General features: G+C 32.7%; 1 protein-coding gene across 2 annotated transcripts in view; it reads left to right on the forward strand.

Moving 5' to 3' along the window:
• Positions 1-16470, forward strand: part of LOC134725391 (uncharacterized protein C12orf56-like) — an 86085-nt gene that overhangs the window by 39161 nt on the left and 30454 nt on the right. For both annotated transcript variants that reach the window (XM_063589184.1, XM_063589193.1), the window contains exons 7-8: positions 5260-5369; positions 6783-6872. In XM_063589184.1, the coding sequence (XP_063445254.1) occupies positions 5260-5369; positions 6783-6872 (200 nt within the window). The remainder of the gene's footprint in view (positions 1-5259; positions 5370-6782; positions 6873-16470) is intronic.

A 16470-nucleotide genomic window follows, 5' to 3' on the forward strand; every position in this document is an offset into this window, starting at 1 on the left:
GACAAACATCTGAAACTATGCTGAAAACTTTTTAATATCTTTGAACAGTGCTGAATTTTTCAGAACAGCCCTGAAAACTTTCTGAACAGATTTTTAAGATCCTGAAATGTTCAGAAACAATACTGAAATCATTCTGAACAGAATTAATACTTGCTTAATTTTTCAGAAAGACATCTGAAAATGTGTTGAACTATTCAGACAGTGTGTTGAATTGTTCAAAACAGCTAAAAAAACAACTTTCTGAAATGATAGAAAGCTGAACTGTTCAGAACAGTTCTAAGAGCTTATATGAACAGATTAGCCAGATGCTGAACTGTTCAGACAGAATACTGAAAATCTTCTGAAAATAATACAAACAAGAATGTGTCCACAGTACACAGATGCCCCACTCACACTATCATATTCTATATTTAGTGGACCTTGAAATTGAGGTAAAACTCTATTTTGGCATTAGATCATTAGGAACATGTATACTAAGTTTCAAGTTGCTTGGACTTCAATGAACAAAAACTTTAACCTGAAGAGGGACAGACAGATAAATGGATGGACAAACAGACAGACGAACAGACCCACAGACCCGAAAACATAATGCCACAGGCCTCTACTATCGAAGGTGGGGCAAAAACAATATTTTAAAAACTTTTATATCAGATTAGAGCAGAATACATGTACACCAAAGACCACCAAACTGAAGTTTTTTTTTTAATTACACATGTTACATGAGTTGATCTGAAGTCAATTGGCATTGACAACGTAAACAATTCATTTTTAGAGCAGAGTTATTGATATAACATAAGCATTGTGACATATGATTTTTAAGGGAAAGTTTAAGAATTTGGGTCGTATCTTTTTCAGATATTAGCCAATCAGTAAAATCAAAATATATTCGAAGTGAAAATAGTTTATATAAACAAATAAAAAATTTCAAAATCATTAACTACATGTACCAAAAAAGGGGTTGTGTGTCATTAAGGATTCTCCCACTCAGGGGCACCCAAATGTAATCATGTCCCCAGGTACCTGTGAAATCTACAATAAACAATTAAATAAGCTGGCTTTCTGTTTAAAGTCATGAGTACTCTATTAATAATGTTACATTAAAAACTGAAGAACTTATATCATTGACTCATTTACAATTTATAACAAGTTTGTTGTTTCTGTAATAAATTTCCTTTCTTTAAAAGTCATGATTCCCCAACTTGCAAAACATAATCTGTTCATTTGGGGGCGAATTAACCAGGTCCGATTTGACTTGGTGCCGAACTGTCTATAACAGTGCCGATTTGACAAGGTGCCGGAATGTCTAGAATTCATTTATATGAAGACTTTAGAGGTAACCAAGGTCCTGTGTTATATTAAAATATTGACACCAGAGGTCTTGCCACGTGTCAATGTGTCTTGGTGTCAAAGTATTAATAAAAATTCAAAATTTGAAAAGGGAACTTACGTTGAAATCATTTGCTATTTGTTCGATAGCCTATCCGTTTGTGCTGGTGCACTGCCAGTGTTAATTTTATCTGTAGAAGAAGTTTTCTGAATCTCTCTCCAAGTTCTTCAACATGCCTTACTTAATTGTATTTCGGCATAAAAAAAGAACTAAGAAAAATATCAGATAAGTCAATCGTTTGTTGTTGTAAACTAATACAGTGTTATTTACAAGCATAGATAGTACAGTCAGTTATATAGGGAGTTAAAACGTTTTCATGATCTAAGCTGATCCCCTGCTGGCTACTACACTATGTTCGTAGAATGTAGATACCAGTTTAATAAGTGAAACCTTTCTGAACCGGAAACGCATAATAAATTACGTCAACAAAAAACTATTTAGGCGCCCTAAATACGATTTGTGAATTGATAGCTATATTTATCAGATAAGTATTTTACAGTTTGAACTGAAATGTTTATTGCTAATTTTAAATCTAATTTAAAGATTAAGTTTATTGAGACAATCTATAAATACCATTTTTGAGAAAGTCAACACCAGAAAATAAATAAAAAAGAAGAAAATCCTTGAAATGTTTATACTTTTTTCTCTTCCCTTCTAATTTTTGTTCTTTTATGATATCAAATCAATCAATTTAAAAATGGCATTTTAAAAAATCATAATTTATATTGAATTAGAAAATAAGTAAGACATTGGATTCTTTGTGGATTGTATTTTCTTGCAGGTGAAAGTCCTGCATTCCTGCATCTTCCACAGAAACTTTTTGAAATTCAAGCAGAAATTGAACTGATCTAAGTTTGAAGCTCTGAAACTTCAATTTTGATTAATACAGAAAAAAAGAGAAGTTTACATATATATTTTAATCTGATTTTATTTAATATACAAATGATTCTCAATTTCTGAATTAACAGAATTAAAAGTTCATGAATAATTCATGATTCACATTATTTGAAATAATTATCAGGACGTTGAAATTGGATTGATGATTTTCCCTATTAACATAAGAAAATTTCAAAGGGTTGAAGGACAGGAAAGAGTCCAAAAGACTTCTTTTATTAGTTGGAAAATAGAACAAGACGCATATATTGTTAATGTTACTGTTAAAGATACGAAATGTTTCAAGTGAAAGACGTGAGATTACATGTAGATTTACTGTAGTGCTCCTTTCGTGTGGTAACCTAACGGTGTACAATACTTGGCCCAAGTATCAACAGCAGCATGGAAGCTTTCACTTGGGACAATTATATGTTTATTATACAAAATATAAAAATAATCAGATGTGGCATGATTGATGCTGAGCAAACAATTCATAGATAAAAAAAAAAAAAAACCCAGAGATTTAATAAACGGTCATTACTGGTCCGTTAAAGATTAAAATGGGCAAAATCTATACTGTATTATGTATAACCGACTTTAAAATGTGTCCACTTTCTCATAAATTTCTTATGTCACAATGCTGGGTCAATGATGTCACAACATAACACAAACTAATCATCAGTTGTAAAATGCTTGACTGATCTGATTGCAACTATATAAGGCAATAAGACACAAAATAAAAAGAAATAATAAAAAAGACAAAGACACAACTAATAATTCTACTTCACATATGACACCATTGTATTTCTTAAATAATGTTTATTTGTTTTGGATAAAAAGTGTCTTTCAGACAGAATATTAAAAAGCTCAAATTGTCTAAATACCAATGGAAACTTTCCTGAATTATAACTGAAAATCATCTGAACCTTTCCTGAATTATATCTGAAAATGGTCTGAACACATCCTGAACAATAGCTGAAGACTGAATATTGGCTGAGTATAGATTAATTCAAATTTTTAGTGAATTTTTGCTTAAATATAGTTTAGTTTGTTGAACATTTTAGAAAGAAATGCTGAAAAGTTTACCTTAAGAGTCTTAGATGAACTTTAACAGAAAATTTGCTGAAAACCCACTGGAACGTGTTATAGCTGGTTTTTTTTAGAAAATGATGTTTAAGAGGTTCTGAATATATCAGCAAGTTGTTCAGAAAGATTCAGAAGTAATGCTAATTATTTCTGAATATTTACTGTTAAAAATGTCTTGCTGAATTGTAACTGAAAGTTTGCTGAAAACTTGCTGGAATGTCCCAAATTCAGCCATCTTTAAGCAAAAAGTTTTTTATAGGTTCTGAATATTTCAGAAAGGTGTTCAGAAAAATTCAGAATTAATGCTGAATTATTTCTGAATATTGCTGAATAGTTACTGAAAATGACTTGCTGAATTGTTACTGAAAATTTGCTGAAAATGTGCTGGAATGTGCCAAATTCAGACATTTTTAAGCAAAAGATTTTTAATAGATTCTGTAAAATTCAGCAAGGTGTTCAGAAAAATTCAGCATTAATGCTGAATACTTACTGAAAACGTACTGCTGAATTTTTACTGAAAATGTGCTGAAAACTTGCTGGAACGTGCCAAATTCAGGCATTTTTCAGAGAAGGGTTTACTAAATGTGTTCAGTAAAATTTCAGCATCCAGTTCAGAAAAAATTCAGAAAAATATTTTCATGAGGGGTTCCCTTGTCACCATCTTACGGTGTTTATATATCTCAACTTGTACGATTCGCTCGTGTATGTAACAATGTTTTAGATTTTAACGAGAGAAATTTATGTATTACTGAAAAATTATTACACCAGGGTTTTCGATATCACAAAATAGTCAAAACATTTACTAAATTTTATCATCGGTATAAGGACATCATTTGTAAATATAGCTCAACATGCAGACTTCTTATAGGTTCAGGTATTTCACATCCATTTTTGTATGGAAATATTCTTTATAAAGCACAAAGGTGTCAGTATTCACTTCAGAAACTAACAAAACCTTTGAATAGACTTATTAAGAAGGGATATTATGTTACGATACTGTTGTAAGGTCATTAAAGTGCATATTTTGGCGTTAATATTGATTCACTTATAGGGTCTAAACACATTTATTCAAAAACCAGTTGTTGGCATGACACGGGTTATGTTCTTCTCATATATGTTATGATGGTATGATACAAGACCCCTAATGGGAAGGATTGTGCCTGATGTTCATATGATGAAATCATAATCTTTCAGTCAGTTTAATTGAAGTCTGGAGCTGGCATGTCAGTTAACTGCTAGTAGTCTGTTGTTATTTATGTATTATTGTCATTTTGTTTATTTTCTTTGGTTACATCTTCTGACATCAGACTCAGACTTCTCTTGAACTGAATTTTAATGTGCATATTGTTATACGTTTACTTTTCTACATTGGCTAGAGGTATAGGGGGAGGGTTGAGATCTCACAAACATGTTTAACCCCGCCGCATTTTTGCGCCTGTCCCAAGTCAGGAGCCTCTGGCATTTGTAAGTCTTGTATTAATTTTAATTTTAGTTTCTTGTGTACAATTTGGAAATAAGTATGGCGTTCATTATCACTGAACTAGTATATATTTGCTTAGGGGCCAGCTGAAGGACACCTCTGAGTGCGGGAATTTCCTCGCTACATTGAAGACCTGTTGGTGACCTTCTGCTGTTGTTATTTTCTACGGTCGACTTGTTGTCTCTGACACATTCCCCATTTCCATTCTTAATTTTATAGTCACTTAAAAATAAAAGATATGGGGTTTTCATCCATGACACAAAAACAGGATATGCTTAGCAGAAAACATAAAAAAGATAAAGGAGCCCTGAGGCCTTCAACAAGGAGAAAAACTCACATCACTGCAAGTTTATGACAATCCCTAGCTAGGGTCTTAACCTATTTCTTTCAATCATTTCAATAATTTTTTATTTTGAGCATATTTACATTTCAGAATACAGACATGTTTTTGTTCCTTGTAAACCAGTTGCAACATTATCTACCAAAATCACCAGTCAATGTAAACACTGAGCATGGAAGAAGTCAAAGATGTGATGAATTAGAGTAAGTTACTTTTTTGTCATCAGGCGCTTAGCTCCCTATAAGCCAACATTGATTTGGCATGCCAAAAAAAAATAAAAAATAGGCAAAACAAATTTTATAAATAAAATGTTTAAAGGAACATTGATTATATTCTTATTTTTAATTGATGAAATGTCATTGAATAACAGCAATTGACTTGTTTCAAAATCATTAAATAAAAGTTTTATGTAAATCTTAAACGATTGTGAGATGATAAATATGTCAAAACCTGACAGTTCCCTGCTTCTTTTACAAGATTTGAATTTGTTAGCTCTTGTTGTTCTGGAGCACATTTTACAGAGCTATATGCTATATGTTGGAGGCTACAAAAGAATGTAGATGAACGAAACCATATGTATCTGTTTTGAATGAGATATACCAATGGGGATAATAAATTTATCCCAACCTGTAGATATCGTTAAAAATATGCCAAGGCAATGTAGTCAACACACTACCAGAGTCAATCACCGTGCAAACACACACAAACAGTATTGGAAAGCATGATTATATTTTGTGTTCAAATACTACATAAAAAAGGAACCGGAGTCACGTCTGATATCATCAGAAAATCACTTCTTTGCGCAGTACTTGCCTCCTCATGTTGTTAGGAATAAAACATATGAGACTGAACTGGCATATGATTTAGACGAATTCAATCGAGAGTTTGCTAGATGGCAAGCACATTGGTGTATAACACCTCACAATTAGATGCCTTAAAACATATATACTTTCAACCATGAATAAGTTATAAGCGCTAGCAATATTGTATGGTCATCAAGATTTCAGTGTGAATATTGACAAAGTAATGGAGAAGTTTGTTTCTGCTAGTAGACTGAAGAGCGGATTTTGGACAATTTTAAGTTTATTCTGTCTCACAAAAATGTGTTGTTTATGTATTCAATTTAAAATGATTTACCCTATTCAGAAGAATTCTGAATAGTTTTTTTGCAATCATGAATTGTCTATAAATCTTTTATATTCATTTAAGCACCTCTTTTCATCCTCCTATGACTGAAAAACAAATCAATTTTGCATAAAATGGTTCCTTAAATTGTTAGCCACACAAGCCTCAGCAGTAGAAGCTTGCACATCATTTTATTTTAGCTACACCCCTGTAATGGGTGCCAATAGTGAAGCAGGAACTGCTTAGCTGTCCATCTGAGATCATCTTAAGTTTCTAGTCAACTTTTTGTTACTCAGCCTTTGGAATATTTAGTAGATTTGTGTATGTTTTCATAATCTTTATAATTTTTAAATATCCTCAAAGTATTTTCAGCCTCTGTTTTACAGAAATCATTCACTAAAAGTTCTTTGATATTTTCCCCATTTCCATTCTCAATTTTACTTATTGTCAACTTTTAAGAAAATTTGAATAATAGTATATTTTTTTTGCAGACTTACTATATTGCTTACAGAAATATTGAGCTTAATGTTCAGAGAATCTGAGATAATTCCTGCAAGGATACAAACATTAAAAGCAGAAAGGTAATTTAATTTGTTTACTCCACCTAGCCAAAGGTGTCATTTGTACTTATTCCATCACTTATCGTCCTTTATGTCCATTTGTTGTCACAATTGTTTTTATATACCCGCTTTAAAAAAAGTTGGGGTGTACTGTTTAACCTCTGTCAGTCTGTCCGTCCCATTACTATTTGTTTGTTCCATCTTTCTCAGGAACTACACTACAAGGATTTCTGTAATTTGGTTTCAGGGTTTACTTGATACTTGTATCATTTTACACATGATAGCTAAGTTGAAAATTTTTGTCACATTTTTCTCAGGATCTACAATACAGAGATTTCAGCTAAACTGTGTGAAGCGTTTTCAGATTCATCAATAAACAACTTCCAGTTTACCGAATACTTACATATTTTTACACTATTAGAATTATTCACTTGTGGCGGGGGTATCATCAGTGCACAATGGCTCACAGTTTTACTTGTTTTAAATCTACCCCATAGAAATTTCATGTTACCAATTGCAAACTTCATACCAAATCTTCTTATATCTATTAAACGGAATTCATTTAAATTGGACAACAAACATGATACTGTTGTTTAAAATCGAACACAGGGGTTTCAACATACCCATATCTATCTACTGTGAAATTTGCAGAACTTGCTTGAGTTATTATATTTTTGAGTGATTATATATTTTTATGTCCACAAAATGTTACAGTCATATAATGGTATGACATCATCATTCTTGTCATTCAGAGACATTTTGGTTCCAGACAATAACTTTAATGAATAAGTGTATGGATCTCTATGAAATTATTCAGCAAGGTTCCGTACATCAAAAAAAATATGTTGGGATTGATTTTTTGGGGTAATGGCCAAATAAAATGTTTGGAATTAGGGTAAAAAAAGTGCCTGAAAAACTTGGATTTTCAGGATTTACTGAAAAACTTGAGTATAAGTGTATGTGTTTGAAATTGTACCACAAGGTTCCATATAAAAAAAGGAAGGTTGAGATTTTTTTTTGAGGTTATGGCCCGAACCATTTAGGAAAAATATAAGAATAGTACTTTTGTAATACTTTATATCAAGAGGAGTGCCATTTTTTTCTTCAAAAAGTGCTTTAAGAGTACAATTTAGACTTGAGACAAGAAATAAGAAATATTCCATTTTTATACGATTGCAAAAAATATATTGATATCACACCTTCGTTCAAAGTCATTTGGTTTCTGGACAATAACTTTAGTATAAGTTACTAGAAATATGTAAAATTTTAACACAAGGTTTATGACCACAAAATTAACGTTTGTATTGATTTTTGTGGTTATTGTCCCAACAGTTAAGGGATAAGGGACCAAAAAGGGTCCCAAATAAGCATTTTTTCTAGTTTCCAGACAATAACTTGTGGAATGGTGTATTGATATCTCTGAATACATCTCCTTACTACAATGAGATGTTAAGAATTGGCTTTGGAGTCTATGGCTTAAACGGTTTGGGAATTGTGGGCAAAAAGGGGGAAAACAAGGGTTTCCTGGTTAATGGACAATGACTTAAAAGAACAAAACACAAAACTTTGCATTTTTCGAAAAACTGAGGATTTTCTTGTCCCAAGCATAGCAGTATTTGGCACATCTTTTTGGAATTTTGTATCCTCAATGCATTTTAACTTTGTACTTGTTTGGCTTTATAAATGTTTTGATATGAGCGTCAGTGATGAGTCTTACTTAGACGAAATGTGCTTCTGGCATATTAAATTATAATCCTGGTACCCTTGATAACTATTGACTAAATATCATTTCATTGAAGAAAAAAAATGATGTGTTGCTTATTGTGTGCGTTCCTATTACTATCCATACTCTTGTCTTACATCCTATTCATGTGTTTGATATAAAAAAAGAAGATGTGGTATGATTGTCAATGAGACAATTGTCCACAAGAGACCAAAATGACACAAAATAACAACTATAGGTCACCGTACGACCTTCAACAATGAGCAAATCCCATACCGCATAGTCATATATAAACGGCCCTGATATGACAAGGTTAAACAATTCAAACGAGAAAACTAACGGCCTTATTTATATATAAAAAAAGAACGAAAAACAAATATGTAACACATAAACAAACGACAACTACTGAATTACAGGCTCCTGACTTGGGACAGGCATGCACATACATAAATAATGTGGCGGTTAAATCTGTTAGTGGGATCCCAACCCTCCCCCTAACCTGGGACCGTGGTATAACAGTTCAACATAAGAACGAACTATAAAAATCAGTTGAAAAAGGCTTCACTCATCAGATGGACAAAAATACAAGAGGACGTGGCCGGGTACTTGTACATCCCAACAACAAAAAGACACTAGGAACAGATCTTAGGGTACTCACAGTTATCTGACAGCTAGTTCAAAGCCTGGAGTGACTTACAACTAATAAAAAAAATCATGCATCTAAGACTAAACTATCAATCTGTACACATCCAACATCCAATGGATTTAGTGTTAAGATGTCATTAACAGTCAGAGAAAAACATGACCTTGTGCAATGCCAAGTTACAGGTATCGACAGATTGTAGATCCATGAATGTATATATGTATATAACATACTAGTAATATTTAGTTTGCTTTTAATTTACTGATAACAAGTGGTTGCACTTTGTATATACAGCTGTTTCTCAAACCACGCCTCTTTTGGGGAGATTTAGAATATTCATAGAAAATAATTTTGTTTACATACTGGTTCCCAGTTATGCTCTCTGTGTTTCATCTCATAGAGACATAACTTGGGAATGTTACCATACATGTGCATATTGTTTACATTGAAATCTGTGATAACCCTTCATTCGAGGTAGGGGTAGTTAAGAAAATTAGTGTCAGTTTAAACTCTGAAAAGTTCAGGGCATATAAACGTTGAAAATATGCCGCACAGCCCTATATTTTGACCTTTGAAAAAAATTGTAGTGCATATGAACTTTCAATTCTAGAATAAGATTTTTTTCAAAACTTCATAGTAAAAGTGGTACAGAAATAAAAGGAATTCCTATGGGAAATTGCATTGTCAATATTTACAGAAATGCAACCTATATAGGGTGAAAAAAGAGAACATTCAGATTTTAACCACATTTGCTTTAATATCTCACAGATTTTAAAGAAATTACCTCAAATATGAAGTTTTATAAATATTTCATTAAGATTGATAGAATCCTGGGCCTTAGATATGTTGGCTCAGCATAAATTCACAGTAAACAGTATGCATATGTCAGTATTCACCTCAGAAACTTACCAAACCTTTGAATAGACTTATTAAGAAGGGATATAATTACGATACTGTTGTCAAGTCATTAAAGATTGCATATTTTGGCATCAATATTTAGTCACTGATAAGGTCTTTGCATCGGAACTAAACACATTTATTCTAAAAACAGTTGTTGGCATGACACGGGTTATGTTCTTGTCATATATGTTATGATGGTATGATACTTAACCCCTAACGGGAAGGATTGTGCCTGATGTTCATATGATGAAATCATAATCTTTCAGTCAGTTTAATTGAAGTCTGGAGCTGGCATGTCAATTAACTGCTAGTAGTCTGTTGTTATTTATGTATTATTGTCATTTTGTTTATTTTCTTTGGTTACATCTTCTGACATCAGACTCGGACTTCTCTTGAACTGAATTTTAATGTGTGTATTGTTATGCGTTTACTTTTCTACATTGGTTAGAGGTATAGGGGTAGGGTTGAGATGTTTAACCCCGCCGCATTTTTGTGCCTGTCCCAAGTCAGGAGCCTCTGGCCTTTGTTAGTCTTGTATTATTTTAATTTTAGTTTCTTGTGTACAATTTTGAAATAAGTATGGCATTCATTATCACTGAACTAGTATATATTTGTTTAGGGGCTAGCTTAAGGACGCCTCCGGGTGCGGGATTTCTCGCTACATTGAAGACCTGTTGGTGACCTTCTGCTGTTGTTTTTTTATTTGGTCGGGTTGTTGTCTCTTTGACATATTCCCCATTTCCATTCTCAATTTTATAGTTTACTTAAAGTCTTGAATACAAAATTAATTCATAATATTTGCATAAAGTAAGTTAAATTGTTAAGAAGTGCTTATATTTGCTCTTCGCAGTCATTGATCCTTCCTGGTTATTATTTATGGGGTGTTTGTGTCCTGTCGATAACCCAAAAGTAAGCCGTAACACCTAAATCTGCTTTTTTGTCACCACGGCATAAAAAATACAAGCTAGAAATACAAAAATATCTCAATAAAACTTACAATAGTGTGTTCTATCCTGAATATGTACTAAATATTCCAAATTGCTATAAACAGCAGAATAATTTAGGAAGTTTGAGGCCCCAGGGGCAACAAACATAGAAAATTGCCTACCCCTTGGGTCATAAAACAAATAATTTAACTTGTAAATGCTATGATTTAATGTTTTTTAAGTTCTTGATATAGAAAACAATAACTATGCTTGAAAGTTATGCAAAAATCAGATGTTAGCAGTCATCTCTATAACATGTTAAGTGAATTTATATCTCAGACTGGTATCTGCATACATATAACTATTGCAAATATGGCTTTGTTTGAACAATTCTAGTATATTTATTAGGTAAATTTTGTCAGATATATGGTTACAGATGATACTGTTGTGACAAGAATTTTAAATTGACCATTTGAGGTAGAAAATGTGAACTTTAATTGACAAATAGGCATACAGTAAGATGTGGACTGGAGACAGAGGCAGGATTGGATACTTTATATAATCTTGAATGTTGTAATGATTGACTGCTAAACATTACATTTATAGTATTCTGATATGCTTTCAATATGTTATCAAAACAGTTTTAAACAGGTTCTTGGCATTTTATATCAGAAAATATGCAAATAAGGTATATAGCTGACAATAATTAAAGTCTTGTTTTCAATTTTTTTTTAAATTGAAACAGGGGATATTTGATATCTCTGAAATTATATTTGATGGGGCATAAAATGTTCAGTAAAAAAAAACTTAGTGATTTTTTTCAGGGTATAATTCTGATAAATGAGTATTAATGTGAGAAAAACTGAGTTTAGAGAGTTTTTTATTTGAATAAATGTTTGTATAGTTTATTATGTTCTACCTCACTATGCTCTTCGAACATAAATTATTTCTCATTCTATATAAAGAAACAACAAAGACTAATATGGCAGAAGGTACACACCAAACAGTTTTAATATAACATTTTCAAAATACATGTATCCAGTGCAATCAAATATTAAAATCCATACATCATGCGTCATTATATTATCTATATAAGTCATCTCAACCGTGTTCATACTAATATCTACAAAAAGAAAATACAAAGAATTAGGATTTATACAAAGCATAATATTACAATCTAAATGTTATAAAGTTGTCGAACAAATTTGGTATGTGAAATCTCGATGAAATGAAAAGGGCGCGTAAAACAGTATATAAAGTCCGAAAACTGAATTACTCAGTATTCCGCGACAGAAATAGAAAGAAATCTCAAAACGAAAAGAAATATAATTATGTTCTACCTCGCTATGCTCGTCTGAACATAAATTATTTCTCATTCTATATAAAGAAACAACAAAGACTAATATGGCAGGAGGTACACACCAAACAGTTCGACAAAACAAAGGAAATAAGTGTAGATTAGTATAAATAAAGTACAAAAATGACAATTTACAAATTCAAATTATTGGTAACAGATAACCTGTTATATAAATTTTCTTTTATGTAACCGTCTTTTGAAAGATCTGACTTCCATCGACCGTGTGCTTTTAATAATCTTTCTGGTATTCTATTATGAGCTGCCTGTGTCACACCTCCACTTCTCAAACTATGAAGGCCAAATTTACTTTTATCAAAACCTGCTTGACGCAAAGCATCTAAAAGTAGCTCTCTTGCTCTAGTGTATGATAAAGGTTTGTTAATTTTGCATAACGCGTAACTGTTTTTACTTTTTAAGAATGTAATTGCTCTAAATACATATTCGCTGGAAATCACAGAAATATTTGTTAATTTTAAATATCTCTCTAACGTTGTCACTGGACACAAGTCCGTGTTGGTTCTAGCAATACAAATAGTGTTACCCTGTCTATACACATCAGTTTTACTACTTTCTATCATAATTTCAACATGAGATTTCTGAAAAGTTAAATTTGATGCTTTAATATTTGCAAGCTCGCTGAAACGCATAAAACCGGCGTATCCCAACAGCATCAAACAACATATTCTTAAATTCTTAATGTTATTCAAATCTTAATAATTATCGAAAAACTTTTTGTAAAATTTCAGCTGTAATTGGTTCTTTTTTATTAACAGGCTTTGTCGTTTGTTTATGTAATATATACGTGTTTCTCATTTCTCGTTTTGTTTATATAGATCAGACCGTTGGTTTTCCCGTTTGAATGGTTTTACACTAGTAATTTTGGGGCCCTTTATAGCTTGTTGTTCGGTGTGAGCCAAGGCTCCGTGTTGAAGGCCGTACTTTAACCTATAATGGTTTAATTTTTTAATTTTTATTTGGATGGAGAGTTGTCTCATTGGCACTCACACCACATCTTCCTATATCTATTTGATAAAATTCTGGTTCCTCCTTCTAAAATCCACTGCCAAAAAGTTTCAGAAAACACTGAATTGTACAAGTTAAGCTCATGCTCCCATTTAATTGCGTAATAAGCATTTTGTAAAACTGAAGAAGATACTTTCAACTGAATTAAATATGATAAATAGAGTGCAATGTTAGAAACTGACGATGGTAACGCACATAAGTCATAATTTGTACACCAAATGTTAAATTTTTTAAAAGCGTAATCATAAACTTTTAAAGTGTTTTTACTTTTGCTGGACATAACAATACGGGGTAGTTTATCAGCGAAGTTGCGTAAACAGGGATTTTCAAAAGAATTCAGATCCTTCCAGTGAGAAAAATTAAACCGAACCTGAAAGGAAAAGAAAGCAATTAAAAAAAAAAGACTTATATTACGCCAAGTATCGTATCTTGTAAGGGTCTCCGTCACAGAATTGACAAATTTCATCACAGTAGAGACAGTCTTCACGCTGAGTGGCAGCCCTGGCAGCCCAGGCTTGTAAAATTGCTCTCAGGCCTGTAAAAATCATATCTCAGGCCTACATAATTTAACAAAAAAAATAAAAAAATGAGCTCTGGGCCTGTAGATTGAACAGTTCACCGTGAAGACTGTAGAGTAGCCCATCACGGGAAAATAAACGAAATCCCATCACGGGAACATAAACAAAATCCCATCACGGGAACGTAAACAAAATCCCATCACAGGAAATAATAAATTCAGTTATAAACACCCATAACAGGTTAAGAATATCAATACCCATCACGGGTTATTACAATGACTGAAATAACTTCCATCACGGGAAAATTAATACTAGTTTATAATTGCCGTCAGCTTCTGAAATCTAACCTCAAGACGAGAATATTAAATGATAATTTCTCAGCAACGAAAATACTGTTGACATCAGAGCCTTTATGAAAAAACTTCTTGGGTTTTGCGTACTTGATTACATCTTTCACGAAGTATTTAAATTTTTGATCATTAAATGACCACAATAAAGGCCAAAAAGGTGACGATGTCCATTTCGGTATGACTAAAGTGCCTTGACCTTTACAGGTAAATAGGTGTGAAATTGACCTACTAATTAATTTTACAGGTGGTACAATCCAACAGTTAAATTCTGACCAATTTTGTGCGAAAGCGTCTACTCCACTGGTCCCGGGGCACCAATAAGGAGAATAGAATTTTTCCAACTTTCGGTTATTGCTGTCTGCAAATAGATCGCACGTGTATGGGCCCCACGCTTTATTAAAATAATTAAAATATAAATCGGATACAAACCAATCATCGAAGTCAAAAATTTTACTGTAATTGTCCGCAATTTGATTTTGATTTCTAGTAATCCATTCTACTTCTAGAGAAATGCTGAATTTTAAACAAAAATTAAAAATTTCAATTGCAATATCTTGTAATTCAGAGTTCATGCTGCCTGCCTTTATAATTCTTACTACGTTCTGATTATCAGTGTAAAGTTTAACTAAACGATTGCTGAAACATTGAACATAGAAGATAAAGTAATAAAGACAGCCTTTAATTCTCTATAAGTCGAACTTTTAGATGCTTCTATATTAGACCACATCTTGTGAACTACTTGATGAACTGTCTCTACTATAAAACCAGCACATGCATAACTGCTAGCGTCTGTATACACTATTCTGTCGGGTAGGTATGTTTGTTGGAATAAATTTTTTCTAGGTAAATTATGACAATTATTCAACCAAAAATTTATTTCCTGCTGTGCTTTATATGTTAAAATTATTCTTTCTTCCCAAAAACGAGAAGTAGCAACTAACATCATCATATTTCTTCTCATGATCCTACAAATGTTACCTAAACTAGGCATGAAAGAAATAATTTTCCCTGTAATTCTGGCTAACTGTCTTGCTGACAGCGAATTACAGGAAAGCTTATTTGTGTCTTTTTTAAAACGAACAATTTTATCTATAGGAAGATCTAAAGTTGAATTGAGCAAATCCCATTCGAAACCCAGCCAAGTTAATTTTTGAGTAGGCTCCCAAACGCTTTTTTCTTGGTTAACAAAAAAACCTGCGGATTTAAGATCTAACTGCATGATATTAGATAAAACTTTACAAGATTGTGCATTAAACTCTACTCCCCAACCATCATCAAGGTATAATATAACTCTAAGACCCTGCGAACGCCAATGCTTGACGACAGGACGTAAAACTTTTGAAAACACATGTGCTGCTGTAGATAACCCAAATGGGAGAGATGAAAATTTAAAGTATTTAGTTGTGTTCTGAAATTTCCAGGAAAAACCCAAATATGTCTGATGGTCTTTGTGAACACTCACGTGATGATACCCGCTAGTTAAATATAATTTAAGCATGTATCCGTCTTTAATTGTGTATTGTAAAGCCTCCCCTACACCCTCAAACTTAAATTTCCTTTTTTCTATAAATAGATTGACGTGCCTTAAATCTAAGATCAACCTTTCTTTACCTGAGGCGTGAACTGATACGGTTAGTGGATTGATAACAAAAGGAATGTGATCTTTGCATTCAATAGCTGCCCCCGTTTCTAAAAGCTTATTAATAGCGCGCTCCACGAATACTGAATGCTTAAAAGCAAGTATTATTGCTCAATCTAACTGATGAAGGATTTTCATAAAAGGGTATTAAATAACCGCTAGAAATTACGTTGAGAACAAAATTGTTTGCTTTTAAGATATCTTTCCAAAATGAAAAGTTTTCGTTAAGACTACCAACATAAAATGAGGTTTTTTCTTTAAGTGAATTTTCATATTCATAATCTTGCTCATGTAAATTATAAAACTGGTACTTAACTGTTTCACTGCTGCTGCTTCTCTGGGGGGTATCTGCCTGCTTTCCTGGGACATTGATAGGCCCAATGACCTTCCTCATTGCAGTAGAAACAGCGTGTTGCTCCTTTCTTTCCACCAAAGTACTCGCTAGATGAGTAGATACCTTTGCCACCGGCCGTCCTCCTGCTCCTAGATGATTCTTCTGAATATGTTGAGCTAGGGCGACGAAAAAGGTCAGACGTAGCC

This window comes from Mytilus trossulus, chromosome 1 (assembly GCF_036588685.1).
Source record: "Mytilus trossulus isolate FHL-02 chromosome 1, PNRI_Mtr1.1.1.hap1, whole genome shotgun sequence".
Taxonomy (NCBI): Eukaryota; Metazoa; Mollusca; class Bivalvia; order Mytilida; family Mytilidae; genus Mytilus; species Mytilus trossulus.